The sequence below is a fragment of the Aulonocara sp. 'chitande type north' Nkhata Bay genome, linkage group LG8 (genome assembly GCF_057382095.1).
Source record: "Aulonocara sp. 'chitande type north' Nkhata Bay isolate Kocher_YH1m ecotype deep benthic linkage group LG8, A_spYH_male_GT1.1, whole genome shotgun sequence".
Lineage (NCBI taxonomy): Eukaryota > Metazoa > Chordata > Actinopteri > Cichliformes > Cichlidae > Aulonocara > Aulonocara sp. 'chitande type north' Nkhata Bay.
The window spans coordinates 16,082,834-16,101,191 of NC_141351.1; the positions used below are offsets into that span (position 1 = coordinate 16,082,834).

The 18,358-nt window shown below is 40.4% G+C and overlaps 1 protein-coding gene across 6 annotated transcripts in view; it reads right to left on the reverse strand.

The window, feature by feature from the left end:
- The window catches only part of pald1a (phosphatase domain containing paladin 1a), a 58,636-nt gene that overhangs the window by 4,595 nt on the left and 35,683 nt on the right, over positions 1-18,358 (reverse strand). For all 6 annotated transcript variants that reach the window (XM_086303876.1, XM_086303873.1, XM_086303875.1 and 3 more), the window contains exon 19: positions 10,171-10,326. In XM_086303876.1, coding sequence (XP_086160002.1) covers positions 10,171-10,326 — 156 coding nt within the window. The remainder of the gene's footprint in view (positions 1-10,170; positions 10,327-18,358) is intronic.

An 18,358-nucleotide genomic window follows, 5' to 3' on the forward strand; every position in this document is an offset into this window, starting at 1 on the left:
CGTGCACCACAAAGTGTGGTCTGGATTATCTACTTGCTTACAATGCAAAATTCAAACCTTAAATACATATCACATAACTTCTGCTTTTGTGCAGTCGGCACTGGCTTGGTTCTTTAAGTTGGAAATGAGTGATCACGTAGCCTCTATTGTCCCGTCTTAATACAGCTTTTTAATAACTAGCTCATGCAGTCATGTACCTCTAATGTTTGTGTGCTATGAGTTCGTGGACAGCTAACAGTTCAAAAGCTGCACGAGTATTTTGATAGGAGAAACTGACTTAGTGCAGCGGAACCATTAGTCAGTCGATTTGACGCCCACATGAATCTCTGGATTTGTGCTGTTAACATGCATAGCCTGACTCATCCACCCCAGAGCCTGCCTGTCTAAATAAGTAATGTATGAAACATCAGAAAATACAAAACGTCAACTTAGGGAGGCCCAAAAGAGCATATCAGGGGGATGACAGTGACTGCATACGGTCTTTGTGGAGTCAAAGCTGTTGGTGTTGATCCAGTTTTCTTCATTATTCTCTTGTTTTACAAAAAAAAGATAAATCCAGTAAAGCGTGTGACTTCACAGTGGATGCCAGCTGCAGTCAGACTAATTCAGCTGTTGCAGCAGAAGGAATTTCAATGTGGCAAACAAAAAAGAATCCACTTACAAAACTCTTACAGCAAAATCCATCTGTCTGTTTTCTTCTGCTTATCCAGTGCAGGGTTGTGGGGGAGGGCGAGGCTTATCCCAGCTGTCATGGGGCAAGAGGAGGGGTACACCCTGGACAGGCTTTAAACTTTCACAGTACTCACACATAAAGACAGACAACTATTCACACCTACAGTAGATATAGAATCACCAATTAACCAAACGCCATGTGTGTTGCTAAGAATGTGGGAGAAAGCCAGAGTACCAGGAAAGAACCCCCAGACATGTGGAACACAGACATGGAACCTAAACCGAAAAAGACCCCAGACTATACTTGAGCCCAGGGCCCTCTTGCTGTGAGGAAACAGTGCTAAGCACCGCTTTAATAAAGTCCGATTCTGACACACTCGGTACTTTTAAAACTGACTCTCTAATCTGAAGAGGTTAATACATGACCACGTTCCTATCATCATCTATAGCCACAAGATGTGGGTAGTCACTGAAAAAGTAAATCAGGGTAGACCCAGTACCTTGAAGAAGTTATGTTTTTTGGCTAAGGAGTTAAGCAAGTGTAGGGATGCTTAGTTTACCATCTCCAAAAAACAGTCAGGCTCATTAATATTACTATATACAAATATTACAAATAATTTGTAATGTAAAGTAACTTTGTACCCAAAGACAGGACGACAAGTCAACGTAGAATCTAGTGTGGCAAGATAAAAGAAAAATGAAGTAGTACTGCCCTGAAATCAAATTTGGCATCTTGTTAATTATGCTGAAGGACGGCAGATTGAATGAATGAAGCGCTTGATGTACGATCACTGGAGAACAAGGGAAAGGGGGAAATCAAGGCTGTGTTGCTGCACTTTTTCTTCCTTTTGTACTGCTCACACCATTCCCTGCCCACACCACCAACATTAAGCAATGCAGAGGGCTGGAGGTCACTGAAAGCTGAGGTCATATAACAGTGTCTATGTCATAGCAATTAAAGAAATAGATGCAAGTGTGAAACAATAGCGATCCCCTTCTGCAATAAGTAATTCCAGATATTCCAGATGTAATATTTATCTTCTTCAATCTCAGAAAACATTGCACACTGACATTGTGACGGTTTTCTTTTCATCACATCCTTTTCAGTCTCTGTACACCTGGACACAAAAGTGCTTGAAAACAAGTTGTGATACCCTGACAACTTGCTACCACACAAAAATCATTTTGAGGATTACAGTAACTCTTCTTACTTTTAGTGACTTTTATAACTATAAATAAAATGAACAACTTTAACGTTCTCATGGATTCCTGGGACATTACTGTAACAAAACTAAATTAAGTTCCCCTCCACACTGTACAAAAACAAAACAAAAAAACTCAAAGTCAAACAATTTAAATCAGATTTGTTATTTGAGGCTAAACTGTAGCATCATGCCTCCCTCTGGTGCTCTCTGTTTGTAAAGTGGCCTTGAAGTTGTTGGCGTGTGGCGACAAGCTTCCTGGGTGACAGCAAGCAGAGCTGCTGGTGAGATATCTTTCATGTTTCATTGAAGAGCTCACAAATGGTGCTGTGGAGCGGTGGGGGGCAGGGCAGCGAGGAGGTCTTTCCCACAGCCGGCTATCTCAAAGGCTGCACATACCAGCCCGGTGCAGGGGGGGACAGGGAGGCCTCTGTGCCACACATCAAAACAGCTGGAGTGACTGATAGGGTACTACTTCTGCAGGCATCTGCGGTATGCACTGTACACAAGTCGAGCTATTGTGTAAAGGCCCGCACTTTTGATTAGCAAACATAGATTTCAATTTCAAAATCTAATCTGAAGTTTTCACTCTCATCTCAATACGCTGCCATGGCCATTGCCCAATGAAGTACAGTATTTGTCCCAATGTGCCAATTTAACCTCTGGCTCTTCTCCAGTGAGCAACATCTATTTAAAAACTTTGACAAATATGCACGTTTATGTTTTTTATCCATCACACAATTTTCATTTCATTTCATTTCATTTTTATTTATTTCACACTTGGTACTACAAATCAAACAAAACAACCACATCTTCTATCAACAAAACACAACAACCATGTGTGAAAAGGAGCAGGAAGAAGAAAATATTCTTAATGCATAAATGTCACGGAGGCATCAGATCGCTCCCAAATTTCTTTAGCAGCATCACAATAAACCCGAAAATCCTGACACAGAGAGTCACAAAGAACTATCTTTAGCTAGAAGAAGAACATGGAGTCCTGCACCAAATGTTATGCCTATATCTCAATATCATCGAGCCGGTCTGGATTAACATGAAGTCACAGAAAACTCTGAAATAGTCTAGCTCAGAATAAATTCTCTGCCAAGTACCTTGAAAAATCTGCCTACAAGTGTAACTGTGGAAATAGTGGGTAGTTGTAATATTATATTGTGAAAGCATCCTCATCTTCAGAACATATAGTTATGACAAAAGCAAAAGGGCAAAATATATTAAATATATAAAAAGCAAAGGATGCTACCCTGAATGACTGGGAACACTGTGCTCTTGCTTTTAGTGGCTGTAGAGATCAAATTAGTCCACACACATACCCACGTACATACAGCCAATGTAGGATGCAGGACAGAATGTACCACTCTGAGCTGACAGGTTGTGTAACCATGGCTTCAAAAGCGTGACCAGCGATAGTGATGACCCCCCGACTGCTGCCTGTGGCACTGCAGTTTGTCATTAACGGTCCTGCCACGGTCACTGGTGATAGGCTAACGATTATGCCCCGAGGTTGGTTGGGGCCGATTGGCTGGGCTACTGCCAGATTGTGCTCCAAGTAGGCTAGTAAACACATCACAATACTGATGGTGGTGACAGAAATACTGATATTTTGAGATAATTCTTTAAAAAGAGGATAAAGGAAAAAACTGAGATATTTGGATGTTTGAATGTCTTTGTCACTACCGTCACAGCTGTAGCTGACATCACTGCAATATCTTCAAGCCTTCAAGATCTCTTTAAGATGACATCTAATTCCCACCTTAATACCAAATGCTGCTCAGGCCCGAGTCTGACAGGTTTAAATCAATATCTGCCTTTTGTATGTATGGGGTGATAAAGGAGTGACATCATTCATTTTAATGATATACTTGCACTTCCCAGATATCATCTGTCACTCAAACTATGTCTGGTGCTGCGACAGTCATTGTCAAATGTTATCCCACATCTGCATATTATAATACTTTCTCACAGCTTCTGTAAATATACATATAAAATGTAAGTAGGAGAATGAGAAAGGCTAAGAAAAAACATGCAAAAAAGTTTCTGAGTATGTCAGTGCTGAAAATGCAGAGAAATCATCCACCGTTTGGCGTAATTTGTTAACATGAAGCAAAGGAACTGTCACATTGATTATGCTGTCAGTTCTGGTCATCAGGGAAACTCGATTTATGTGAAGTAGCAGCTCCCAAAAGCGCAGCAGCAAAGAGAACTTTCTTTAAGATGAGTGTCAGTGGAGTGATCCGCATATTAACACTGCACTGTATGTAGCACTGATATGAGTTAGCAACAAACAAATTATCAGCTAATTATCAATAACGTGCCACAAGTCTGTAGTTTTTCACTTGTGATTACAGAATCTCACTTTCTGTTAACAACACAAAGTAAAATACATCTAAAACGGATTAAATAATAAAAACTGAAAAAGTGCCATTTGTTCATATCAGTGACAATTCAATTCAATTTGATCACAACAACAGTCACGTCAAGGTTTATTTGGTAAGGTAAAGACTTTACAATAATACAGAGGAAAACACCAACAATCAGACGACCCCTGCCGAGTAACCACTTGGTCACAGTGTGAAGGTAAAACTCCCTTTTAACAGGAAGAAACCTCTGGTAGAACCAGGCTCAGGGAGTAACCTCGGTTTTATCCTAATTTAGAGGCAAGAAATTAGAGATCATCTAGGTCTTTATGTCTTTAAGACCATCCTGTAGTTAAACTAATTGGTGTGTTACATGACTCCACAGCTGGATAAAGCTGGGTATCATCGGCATGAATGATGTATGCTATGCAATGAAAATGTATGCTATGCCTTCTAATAAAAGTGCCTAATGAAGCGTGTATAATATAAATAGAACTGGTCGTAGCACAGAACCCTGTGGAACTATCAGGCTTTTATTTATATTTTCCTCTGTTCCCAGTACGTAAAGTGCCTGTCTTTTTGAAAAATGACTATTTTCCGCAACACAAATCAATCATTATAGCATGAGATTTCATGTACTCCAGGATTTTCACATTATCTTGGAGATACTGGAGCTATGTGTAGGCTTTTTAAATGTACAAGAAAAACAAGTACATATATTGTACTAAATTTACATTGTTGATGCAGCCCCGCAAATTTTCATTTTATCTGATCTTTATATCTTGACAATGCTTTACATTTTAGAATGTCAAAAAGGGGGTTTGAATGTTCTAGTGAAAGCAGACAGACCTCAACAAAAGTCTGTGGCTCATTTGATGGCAGAGGTGTAGTTGAAAAATGGCTGTGATATACCTATCTTGTTTCCTTCTAGACCTGGCCACTGCCCATAGAGGTGACAGTTTACTGTACTGGCTCATCTAAATAGATGTGCTCAGTCATTTTTGGTTTTCTGCTCAGGCAGGCCCACAGCCATCTTATCACTTAGGTTTTAAGGTTGTGTTTTAACAAACTGAACCACGTTATAAATTATGACAAAAAGTCAATTTAATAGAAATCCTGATGACGCTGGGTTATCCTTTTATTAATCTGAAATTAATTTATAAGAACATTTATTATCTGCATGGAACTCATCCCAACTATTTTTGACTTCACAGCCTCTGTGGACAAGCTGCCACTGTAAGTCAGTGGGGTGTTAAAAGACAATAAAAATACAACCCATTCATCGCTTATCCAGTTGAGGGTTGCAGGAGGGCAGGAGCCTATAACCGCTGTCATGTATAGCAATGTGGGGTAAACCCTGGACAGGTCACCAGTCTATCATAGAGCCAACACAGAGATACAGATGACCATTCAACATCGCATGCCTCAATTTTATCCCACAACTTAGACATTCACATTACTCACACTCTCATTACACATACATATAGGATCTTGGGGGTGGGCACGATACACGGAATCCAAAGTACCATCAGGGTGTACACCCCACCCCTGGCGTCATTGCCCACCTCTCAATGTTAAATACACGTAGACATTGAGGGCCAGCAGGAGGGACTATGCGCTTACCTGCTGCTCTCTGGCAGGTAGCTCCATGCCCTCCTGGGTTTTAAATGCACCTTAGAACACACATGCATCAACACTACAATGAGCGGGTGGAGGGAGGTTTGGAGTCTTCTCTCACCCCCATTCTCTGCGACCTGCTGGAGCGGGGGGGCTAGGAGGAGGAGTTGGCCGTCCGACTGCGGTCTGGAGTGTGGGGCCTCCCTGCTGCTGCGGAGTCGGGGCGGTCTGCCTCCCCCCACCGCAGGGAAAAGGGTAACACCACCTGGGTCTGGGTGCAGTTCCCCCCCTCCAGGGGCAAGGGTACCTAGACCCGGGGCTTAGAGTACGCTTGGGGAGTGTGATCGTGTGTACAGCGTCTCCTTATGTCTGTCTCCACGTTGGTTGAGTGTGGAGTAAGTGCATATGAGAGCATGAGGGTGGTAATGGATGTTTGTATATGTGTGTGCCTGTATGTCTGTGTCTATATGTCAGGTTGGGTGTCAGGCGCCACCTCTCTGGGGACATCTTAGGCCCTCCAAGGTATGGAGGCCTATCTCCCCCTACCACCACTTCCCCTGCCAGTGGCGGACCCCCTCAGACATCGGTGCGTTGGTGGTTCTTTGTGTCCGGGGATGGGCGTCCGGGTACACACCGGCTCACTCCTTGGCGGCCGCTTATCGAGGCCTGGAGCCTGGGGCTCGCTCGGGCCACTTCGGAGGTGGGGTGCCCCCGGCCTCTCGGCCTGGGGCTCGGTCACTCAGGCACGGCTGGCTGCCGGCGGAGCTCACGGGCGCGTCACTGCAACTCCCCCTGGCTTCTGCTCCGCGGCTGCTGAGTGAGCCCTCATCTGGGACTCTCCTCAGCTCTTACTGAGACAGTGGCGCGGCTGCCCCTCTGTTGGTCTTCCTTGATCTCTTGTGTTCTGGGGGCCTCTGGATGTCTGGAGTTTTGATCTCCTCCATACCTGCTTCATGCCCTGGAGGACGGGGCTGTGGCCCCCCCACACCCTCTAGCAGATCATTACATGAAGGAACCTTTTAAAAAAAACAAGCGCGTCCATGCTCACAGGTGTACACACGGGTGATCACACCCACAAACTACACCCTTTTTGGCTCCTACCTCAAAGCACACTGTGTTCTGTTGATCTTATGTGCTGCACAATAATGTTTAACATTTAGTATTTACTGTCATATTCCCATATATCATTGTGATGTTGTTTATTCTATTACTCTTGTTCTCTTCTGCTAGTTTTCTTTTTTCTTTCTCAGCAGGTGACCCAGGTGATTGATATATGCATTTTTTTTCTTCTTTTTTTTTTCTTTCTGCCCGTTCTGTTGGTTTTTGGTTTTTGCCCTTCTCCCCTGTCCCTCTTCTCAGCTGTTTCTCTTTCCCTCTTTCTTTCTCCCCTTCTTTCCCCCAGTCAAGTCTGTCCCATATTCAGTAAGTGAAAATAAAATAAACAATAAAAGGTGAATCAAATGGACCATTACGGCAAGGCTGGGATGGTCAATTTGGTAAAATAAATCCGTTGGGCATCTTTCTTTGCCTTTAGACAACAATTCTGATGGCAAAAGAGCCAAACGGGACAGGCAAAAAAAAAATAAATAAAAAAAAATAACATCGCATTCATACATCTGACAGTCTTCAGACTGCGGAGGAAGCCCTAGTACCCAAAGAGAACCACAAGCCACGGTGAAACATCCAAACTCTGCACAGAAAAATCCTTAAAAAAAGATCTTCTGTCAGCTGCTCCCATTTGGGGTCGCCACAGCAGATCAAGTTATGTTATCCCTAGCACTCACTTTTGTGACACCAACCTTCAGTGTGTCCTCTTTCACCTGGAGAATTTAGATGGGATGTCTTTCCTGATGCAACCCTCCCCATTAATCCAGGATTGGGACCCGCAGTAGCTACACACTACACTGCTACATGTGTGAATGCCCCTTCAGAATGAATTTAAAGAAAACCTTCCAGAGGACTCTCTGTTAAATAGTAAACAAAATGCCTCAAATCTCACTGCAAGGTAAAGTTTAATTAAAAAAATAACTGAAAGCCTTCATATTTTTTTCCCTTTTTTGTAATCTGAAAAATGCTCTTTGGGACATACAATAAACTGAAGGGTGCATTTTCCTCAGTATGGTAGACATTTAAAGTAATAGCACAAAATGATTGTTTTTTTTATTATTTTTCCAACTCAACAGGTACTTTGGAAGGTATTTTTGGAATATCAACGATTACCAACAGGGTTAGCTATACATCAAAATACAGAAACATCATTTTTATATGATATTTTAATGGCATTAATGTGTCCGTTGCCAGCTTTGCAGAAGTATCTCCATATCCCTAGTGTGTATGCCTCTATTTTCTCATGGCATAACTGGGCCATTAGAGTCACCCTGATGCACCACATATATTTGCTATTCATAACAGGAAGAATATGCCCCGATTGATCGCGCATATTTCTGTGACAATTGTTTTCACAACGATTGTTCCAGTCTATTTTGGAATTCTCAGTTTTTCCTTTGAGTCTAATCCACCCCAAGAAGGACAAAGAAGGAAGAGATTTTCATTCAGCAATTTTTAAACATTCCAGGGCCCACCTCCAGACTGTCTCCTCATGAAGAAGAATGGGAAATAGCCTTTGAGCTCAATGTCGAACATATCATGTCCAAACATGACCAAGGCTTGTTTGATTGCTTTTGATCATAAGTTTTAGCGACTTCATTCTGACACGGTGATTCTAGACATTAAACTTTCATGATTTAGCCTGAGGACACAACATATTGTGACGTTGACAATGATGCCTGCTCCGTGGAAGGAGGCTGCAGGTTTTTGAAGAGCTTAGTGAAAAGGCGGGCAAAAAACAAGACATCTAACATCTTTAATTAAAACCGAATGCAGGAAAATTATAAATTAAACACAATGTTCCTTTATATTTAAAATCCTCCACCCGTGGGCTGATCACAGTAAAATTGCTTAGTCCGTTTTTGCTTTTCCTGTTATGTGATTTTAACATATTGCAAAATAAATTTTAATTGCTGTGTGTGTGTTTTGTGTAACACTTACAGACTACTCGTTTGCTTGGAATGCACATAAATTCTCGACTTTTACTGTAGAGGCACAGCTGGCTAAACGATTAATGTGACAACAAAAGCACAGAGCTGAGACAATATGAGGTTGAGTGTGTCAAGAATCAGGCCTCAAAGGAATCAGAACCAGCTTGTAAATTCCTGGAGGAAAACTATTATGAATCTGTGGTAACAAGCTTACAATGTGCAAAAATGGAGCATGCAGAAAAAAACATCTGTTACTGATTTCCTGTTTCCTGCTTTTTCTATATTAGGCTAATGATAAATGTCATTTGCATGTTACTGCGTTATATACCAACAATGCTAAGGTGCATATTAGACTTGAAAACCTGCATGTTTGAAGGCACTGCCAGACTAATACAGTAATGGCTCAATTATACTAGACTAAGAACAGAATGGTAATCTCCTTGTGACTAGGAAAAATTAGTGGTTGCCTCGTCATCAAATTGACTTTTTTTTTTTGCATTCAGTAATTGATTTCAGGTAGTTTCTGGGAAAGCTGGTTGCCAAGAGGGGTACGCATGCAGCATCCATAGCCTCTGAGTGACCACTTTCAATCATTAGGCGATTTCACAAGTCACTTGGTAGGAGCCAACCTCTCTCCAAAAAACTGCAGTCCGACTGCAATTACGCTCACAAAGATTGGAGAAGTCTTCCAAATGACTGCCATTTATTTATAAACGCAGACATATTGCCAACAAAATGCAGTCAATCTGAGTCAGTTTGCACCTATATTATCACAAATAGATTGCATGCAATTTCTAACTTGACCCCATTCAATCTCAAACTGATCGCAGACTGATAGCAGACTGATTGCTATCAGTCTGCTATGGTTTTATCCCCATCTTGACGCACAAAATTTTCTGGGAAGACAACAACTGACTGACTGTAAGTGGTCCCTGTCTTCAAAGCAATGATGTCAAAAATGACAAGATCGCAAGGTCACTGGTTCTCTGTTAGAACAATATTAATCGTGCTCTAACCACTGTTTTCCTTAGTGGGATATTAGCATTAGCAGATTCACAAACTAATGCTTCTGATATTCTGACTGTTTTTAAATGCAGTTGATTGTTGAATGAAGGAAACCATGAAACAAACAAATCTTTTTTTCCTTGCATCTCACTCACCAAACCTTTTAATCCATTGATGGACCTAAAACGAATCCAATCTCATGTATATAAAATGCTTATGTATAGACGAGGAGACAGTAAAAGCAGGGCAGAAATCTTGTACCTGTTCCATCCAAAGTGTGAAAGAGCGCTGCCACGAGTCCTTCTTCTCTAGATGCAGGTATGTGTTGAAGAGGATGAGGTAAATGTAGCGCTCCAGATACTGCAGGCTTTTCAGGAGAAGCTGCTGACACTCCTTCTCTGTCTTACCACTTTTGATCTAAAGAAAAAAAAAGAGTAAACAAAAGCATATTAGGGTAAGTGAGCAAAGGACATGACATTTTACCAATGTGGAAGAAACTGTTGTAAACAGCATCCATTTTTAGATTGTATTGTATAATATTGAGCATTCTTGCCATCAAATCTGCCTTGATGGAGGCACAGTGTTCAAATCACTGAAGGAACATCTTTAATGGAAATATTTACAAAATTTTACCGAACTACAGAAGACAATGACAGAAAACATGATAAGAACAGCAGAGTGATTTCTTGCGTAACTTTTTCTGATTCATTATCATCCCTGCTCACAAACTTCAGTTCTGCATGACACACCGTTGTTTAGTCACAAACTCCATCAAGTTATCACTTTCACCGATAGAGTGTATATCCTCTAAACTGCATCGACAGCAGCATAACATTTGTGAAGATTAGTTATCAACAGTTTTCTAATCTTGTTGCAACGGGCACAACATCCCTACACAATAATTTAGTCCAATTTGAACTTTTGCAGTTTTACATTTTAAAAATAAAATAGGTCTCAATTAGTGTCATGCCTAAAATAGCAGATACATGTTGCTAGAAAACTGTCCAAAGGTTTTAAATGCCAGACATTTAATATCTTCAATTCTTTGTGGGTTTCATATAATTTGTTCTGAAAAGTGGCAAGCTGTCATATCACAGTGTTCAGCTTCCCTAATTTAATCACAAATGGAATTAAATGTCAGGTTGCAGCCTGCGGATCACAGGGAAGAGTGGTGTTTCCTCACTCCCACAATTATCAAATCTCAAATGAAGGATTTGTGAGAAAAATACGTGCACAAAATGTAATAGAGGTTAGTGAGTGCAGATTAAGGCTGACATTAATATGAAGGCAAAGCAAAAGCAGATTATCATAATGGATAAGGGGTTCATATCAGTATTCCAAAGGGTAATTTTTAACTTCTAAAATTAAATAAGTAAATTTTAAGCCTTTAGTTAAAGTAACTCTAGTCCTAGAAGTCCAGCTTTGGTGAAGTGTTGACAAATAATACGTCATATATGGCCAAGGCCCGCCTGTTCATGGTTAGGTATTTGCGGATTTGCCTATTCAATTTTTTCTGTGGAACGTAACTCCAAATTATTCACGGAAAATTTGTCTCTTCGCCAATTTTTACATCGTCTTCAAGAAGCCATGAAAATTATACCAGCAGTTTTCAACAGCGATGTACAGGAAGCAGATTTCTAAGGCTTTCTGCCAAAGAAGAAGAAGCAGGACCACAGTCAACTCCTAAAGGTTTTCAGGTTAGCTTCCACCATTATAGGAGTGTTCGTGCATAGCTGTAAGATGTATATTTTTAAGGGTAATGTTGTAAGATGACTTTGAAATTATATTTAAGTGTTTAGAATGATAGTTTAAGATATATTTGGTTTTGAACTGTTAGAATAGGCATTTATAAGCGTTTTCAGAGGGGGTCTCAAGCATTCGCGGATTTCAGCTATCTGCTTGGTAAACAAAGAACCAGCTGTCAAAAATTATAATAGTCGTGTTGAACGATGCACATTTAACCCTCTCCTGCAGTATAAAAAACTTCAGTGGGATACAAATGTCAGGACACAGTACAGATTAACTAACTAGGGTTTGCACTATTAGTTGTGGAGGGGGTTGTTTTCTTCAGCCATTCTTCTAGAGAATTGCTGCTGTGCTTGGGATCACTGTACTGTTGTATGACTCAGTTACATCCAAGTTCCCATCGGACAATTGGCCTCACAGTTGACTCAAGAATATTTTGGTATACAGAAGAGTACTCAATGACTACAAGCTGCCCGAATCTTGTGGCTACAAAACAAGCACAAAATCAACCCTCCATCACTACGCTTGACGTTTGGTATGAGCTAATTGTGCTGATATGCTGTGTTTGGTTTTCACCAAACATGGTGCTGAGCTAAACACCTCCACTTTGGTCTCATCCGTTCAAAGGACATTTTTGCAGAAAACTTGTGGTTTGTTCCAATACAAACCAAAGAAGTACTGTGCTGGGTTCTGCTTCCTCAAGTGCATTTGATTAGCAAGCACCTGGCTGCTACTTACTTACTGTCTTAATTCCTATGGAAGCAGTAATAGTGTTTTGAGTTTTTCACAGGACTGTGTTAAATTAAAATACCTACTCTCTGTTTACTTCTGGTTTGGGTCATTCACTTTGTCTGTTTGTCAGTAAGATTTTAATGGCAGCAGATTCAAGCTAAGAAGGCTAAAAGCAGCACCAAAAACACTGAGGTGAGTTGACTCATTTGATTTTGTGTTAACATGCAGTATTGTAATTCATATAAACCGTATATGCATATAGAAAAAATATAAACTTCTTGAAGTTAAATTGTGATGAAATGCATCTATCCTGCTCATTCGTGACATCATATACAATGAAACAGACCAAACACCCAAAAATTCAATCTTAAATAGCCTTCAAATACCTTGCAATTAAACAATTTGGGTGACACATAAATTACTTGTGCCTAGACAGCTTCATGCTGTGTGTGATATACTTTCTCAACAGATACAATACCCAATGATGTTTTTCCATTTTTTCTTCCCTTTTATCTGCTGAAGAAACCCATTACCAGTTGGCAGTTGGTAAGTCATCAGGCGAAACTGCTCAAAACATGCAATTATCAACAGGTACAACCTAATTTTCACAATAGCTGTTTACCCCTGTGTTTTATCCAACTCTTCACCTCCACTCTTTTTAAATAACTACAATAGTTACATGGCTATTCTTGTGATAATTACTTTCATAGAGTACACTAGAGTACTTAGCAATCATCTAAAGTATATGATGCTCCCCTGTTGTTATTCAAGAGACAAGAAAACAGTATTTTCACAAATCCAATTCACTGTCTCGAGGAGGGAAAGCCAGGCAAACGTTGGACATAAAATGTATAAAAATGAATGTATTAATTAAATTCTTCTTTTGAAAAAAAAAAATTGGTTTATTATGTTTCTGACTAATCCTCTAAAAACCCTGCAGTAATTATTGAACAAATTAAAATACAAAATATTGGAGTTAAAGATAGACATAAAACAAAGACACCAAACAAAGGCAGACCTCTGTAGCAGATTTTGAGCTATTACATGCAATCTCTTTCAAAGTTTATTATTTGAGTTGTTTTTTCAATTATAGGCTGGGTGAATGCTGAAAGGCTTTCATCAGAGTGCCGAGACAGTGTTAAGGTGCTTTCCCTTTTTGGCTTCTTCCTTCTGATTACTTAGAAGCCTTTAGCACTGCCAGAAAACAAAGTGACAAGGTCTGCCATCCAGGCACATACTGGATTGAATACCATGTCAGTGGGGGTTAAGAGAAAGTAAGTGCTTGGAGAAGTGCAGTATGGTTTAATGATGCTTTTTCGCAGTGGTCTTTGTTTTTGATGAATGAAGCTGAATTAAAAGGTTATCTGTTCCCGGTGTGCAACAAAGGCATTTAGGGAGCTGTACAGAGAATATGAGTAGGTGGGCTAAAACTTTGGGTAATTTGAAATGTGCACACCATAATGCAATCATTCCAGAGCTAAATGACGCAGCAGACAGAAAGGGGGGTGAAAGGGGTTTCCTGTCCATTCCCAAACAGCTGTGGTTGGATCCCGGTTTTCCAAGCATCTGCAGCAGAGTGGTGGAGAAACCAGACCTAGGCAAACAATGGATGTGCTGTCTGTTTATCAATTCCCCCAAAGGAAGGGGAAGAAAGACGAAGAATATGCACACCTAGTTTTTTTCAATATTCCTAAGTTAACACTGACTACAGCCAGAGGGCAGGTGAACGCATGTGAACCTGATTACCCTGTGCACCCTGCACCCCCATGGGGCTTTCAGCATTTCCTTTCTTAGCCTGAAAAACTACAATGCCAAAGCCTGGCACCTACCACTGCAACTGACTCTCTCTCTCTGTGTCTCTCTCCCTCACTCACACATGCAAACACACACACTTACACACACAAGCTCAGTTTGCAAGGATTACATAATTCACACCTCAACAATCTCCTGAGCTCTAATTTGCTGGCTGCCATCTGTCTGTCTGCATCAGCAGTGCCATGTGTGCGGTTCAACGGCCTCTTGAGCACAATCAGAAATTCCATCAGAAGACAATGTTGGAAAGGTTGTGGTAAAGAAAGAGAGCTTTTTTGTGGAAACAAGTCAGTCTTGAAGGTTTTAGATTTGCGTATATAACATTTTTAGCTACTGGGACAATTCTTTACTCTTTGCTCAGCATTTTTCTTTTTTTAATCTAAGAACTACTTCTTGCTCGCTTTGTTGAGAAGAAGGTAGTCAGGTTTCTTAAAATTCTCCAGCTATTGCACGTTAAGTAGAAAGATTTCTCCTGAGTTGATGGCATTAGAAAAAAGGGGTGTAACTGAGAATTACATCAAAATCTCTGGTTTTTAAGAACAAAGGGGGTGACTGGTCAGCCCATTTGGACTATCAGAGGTTAAAGCTATAATTCAACCAGCTGCTGAGGTGCAATAATGAATGTCCTGAGTGATCCTCAGCCCTGAATGAGAAGGGAGACTGGCCAAACACATACCATTGTTGAGAGAGTCCAGGAATGCTGGTTGGCTGACTTCTGAGCGAGGACAATGTGAAAGTGGGAAAGCGTTTAAAAAATGTTATTACTGCACAAACACTCACAAGGGAGACACACAGTTAACTGCCTGACTGGAAGTGCCTTATCTAGGTCTTCTCAGCACTAGTATCCCAGATAATAAGAATTTATTGGGTTATGTCATGTTAGATGCATGTACAGCATGTGAAACACACTATATGCATACCCAAATCCACTGTCACCAAAACATACCTGAAAAAAAACAACAACAAAAAACGCATAACACTATGAACCACATAACACTGATCTATGAGTCATTCAAGCATAAAAAGGGCACCGAACTCAACGGATGAACCAGTGTTGTGATAACAGACAACACGCCAAACAACCAATTTTAAATGTTATCGTCAGGCTGTTAGTAGAGCCTGTCAGAAAAACACTTTTCTTTCCATTTCTTTAGTTGTAATTTTGACTTTCAAGGTTATTCAAATTATACAAATTCTGTTTTTGTCTTATATGCTTTATTTCCATGTGTGTTTGCACATATTTCAGTAAATCACTGCACCCGGCTCCTATTACTCTAGCAAAATATAAAGAAATGAGGGCTGCAGTTTTGTGTTACTCTGCAGAAAGTTTAAGTATATCAAAGAAAAGTGTAATATAATAGGAAATTTCCTCAACACTTTTAATAATTGTAATAGCACCCAAAACTTAAAATCTATACCAGAGGACAAAAAATGAAATAATAATTACCAACACCACAAGAAAAAATAATAAGACCTGTAATTAAAATCCAAAAGAGAAGCAGATGGGAATACACTATTCAGGATGGAGATGCTGTACGTGGCAAGATGTGGGCACAGTATATTAAAAAAATGACTCAAACATAGCCACAATATTTATCAAAACATCTACTGCAAACCACTATTCAGTAAGTCATTCACCCTGGATGGGTCAGCAGTCTATCACAGGGTTAACAAGGGCTACTACAGCGAGACAGACAACCTCACACTCTCACATCCACTCCTACAAGCAATTCAGAATCACCAATTTACCTAACCAGTGTGTCTTTGAACTGTGGGAAGAAACCTGGGCTCAAGAAGCGAGCATACGCCATAAAAGAACCTTCTCACTATGAGGCCACTCCACCACTGTGCACGCACAAAGTCTCAGCAAAACAACTACAAACTTCTCAGGTAATCTGACGCACACTCTGCTTCTTAATTAAACATTTGAAGTGGATGCAAATGCCCTGTAACCACACCTGCTTAACATTTTTGAGTCAGATGTCTTACATTTCTTCTTTAAGTGGCACATCAATCAATTTAACAATGTGTTGAATTTTAAAGGAGCATTAAGCAGTTCATAAAAGGAATCCCTGTGTTTTACAGCATTTGTGATTTCAGCGTTTTATTCTTTGTCTCTCTTATTAGCTTTATGCTTTAGAAAGATGGTGCGTGCTGTAGGCAGCTTCAGCTCTATGCAGCAATTTCTTTTTGCATTGTCTGAAGTGAAACGTGCACTGATATGTGATTGTGAGTGATTTAATACAACAGCAGACACGTTTTTTCTGTCTCTGTTTTCAATTCTAACACATCAGACGAGGCTCAGACAAAGGTTCACGATAATCCCTGTATAAGCGTCATAGCCTGCAGCTGTAGTTACACCACCAACATGTGAAATATGCTGCCAGACCTGTGCCTATGTGTTGTGTAAATAGAAATACTGTGCCTCATAAGGTTTGGTATAAAAGTGTTCCAGATGTTGAGCAATCCCACGTTCCCGACGAAGGGTCAAATTGTCAATCTGAAAATCTAAACACAACACGAGGCAGCAATGATTGGATCTGTGCTTGCTTAAAGACTAAAATCACAGTGATAATGTGCACCTCCAGTCACACCTACACACAAACACAGGCTGACAGGCAAGTCAATTACTGTGTAGCTAGTGTTATTCATTTATCAAACCACTAACATTTTGCCCGCCAGGGTTTTTCAGGGTGATAGAATTTCTGTCCATCTCTTGCCATGAATCTCTCAGGCAAAAACTCACTGACAGTACTGACACATCACAGGCCAGCGTGCCATACAGTCTCTTAACCCTGACAAAAACATCAAGCAGTTTGAAAATGATTTTTCCCTTTTACTAGAGGATTAGAAAAGCAATTATTGGATATGTCGTCCTGATAGTTGTCTTCAAACGTCCATTTACTGGCCTGAACACACCAAGACGACTGAGCCATCGGCCTCTGTGGGACTGTAGCTAGGATGCTTCATCATCCATAGTTCTTGAAGCGTGACCAACTAATCTAGTCTTACTAGCGGCCATTCTACCAGCGGAGCATGTTAAAGGCAAATGACTTCACACATTGAAGTTGTTCAATATCATACAAACAGTAATAAAAACACCTAATATATTTTAGGGGTTTTGTTTCTAGGTTACAGCTGCTTACAAGTCGTGATGGTAAGGCTGGTTTGTGACGAGTGAAACATTTAAATTTGTGGGTTTTGACCATTTTCAGCAGAAAACAAGCAAAACAAAATATGTACACTGGTATTTTTTAACTTTTAATAAAGCATGACTTATCTAGTTTGGGAGTCCAGTGCTGAAGGTTGACCTGTCTCTTGACTCATATGGGTAAGGACCAAGCTGAGAAGTGCATATTATGGTCTGCCTGTCTGACATATGGTGCCAATTACCAGCTGATGGGGTTGCAGGGGTAAAAAGGCCAATCCATATTGGCCCTCACCACACAAGTTTGCACAAACAGCCATTCATCAGATTCTACAAGAAAAACCTCCCACTCAAATCCTAAGCCAAACTCCAACTTGTCCAAGTGGACAGGCAGCCTACACACGGCTTCTCAACTCAATGCACAGACATCTCAAAGTCAAGCAGGCTGCACATGCTGATTTTAAACCAGAGGCGGACAGCAATTTAACAAAACTGCTTTCCATCCAGGTGAATGTTTTAAAAGATAACTTGAAAGTTGTTGGCACAGCTTACTGAAAATGTATGCTAACAGAAATTAAGACAAAGAAGTCTTATGTTCTTTTTTTTATAGTAGAAGTAGAGCCAGGAAATACATAGGAAACAATATGAGGACACGCAACAAAGCTCCAGCTTTCCAGGATTTACACAATGTTGTGGGTATCCAAACCATGTCCTCTAACAATCAGGGCTGCACTAAACTAGGCTCTTTGTTTATACACACAAACAAATGTGGCGTGTGTGTCTGTGTAGATAAGCACACATACACACAAAAGAGACTGCATTAGAAAGTCATCCCCAGTAAGATCTATTGCTCTTGCCTTTTCTCAGATGCCACCATCTAGAATTCACTAGAGGTTGGTTCATAGTCAAACATGAGCACAAAGCATGTTTTTACATCTAATATGTTAGTTATAATGCTCACAAGGCTACAATGAGTAAGGCAGGTTGGTATGTTAGACCTTGATCTAATTA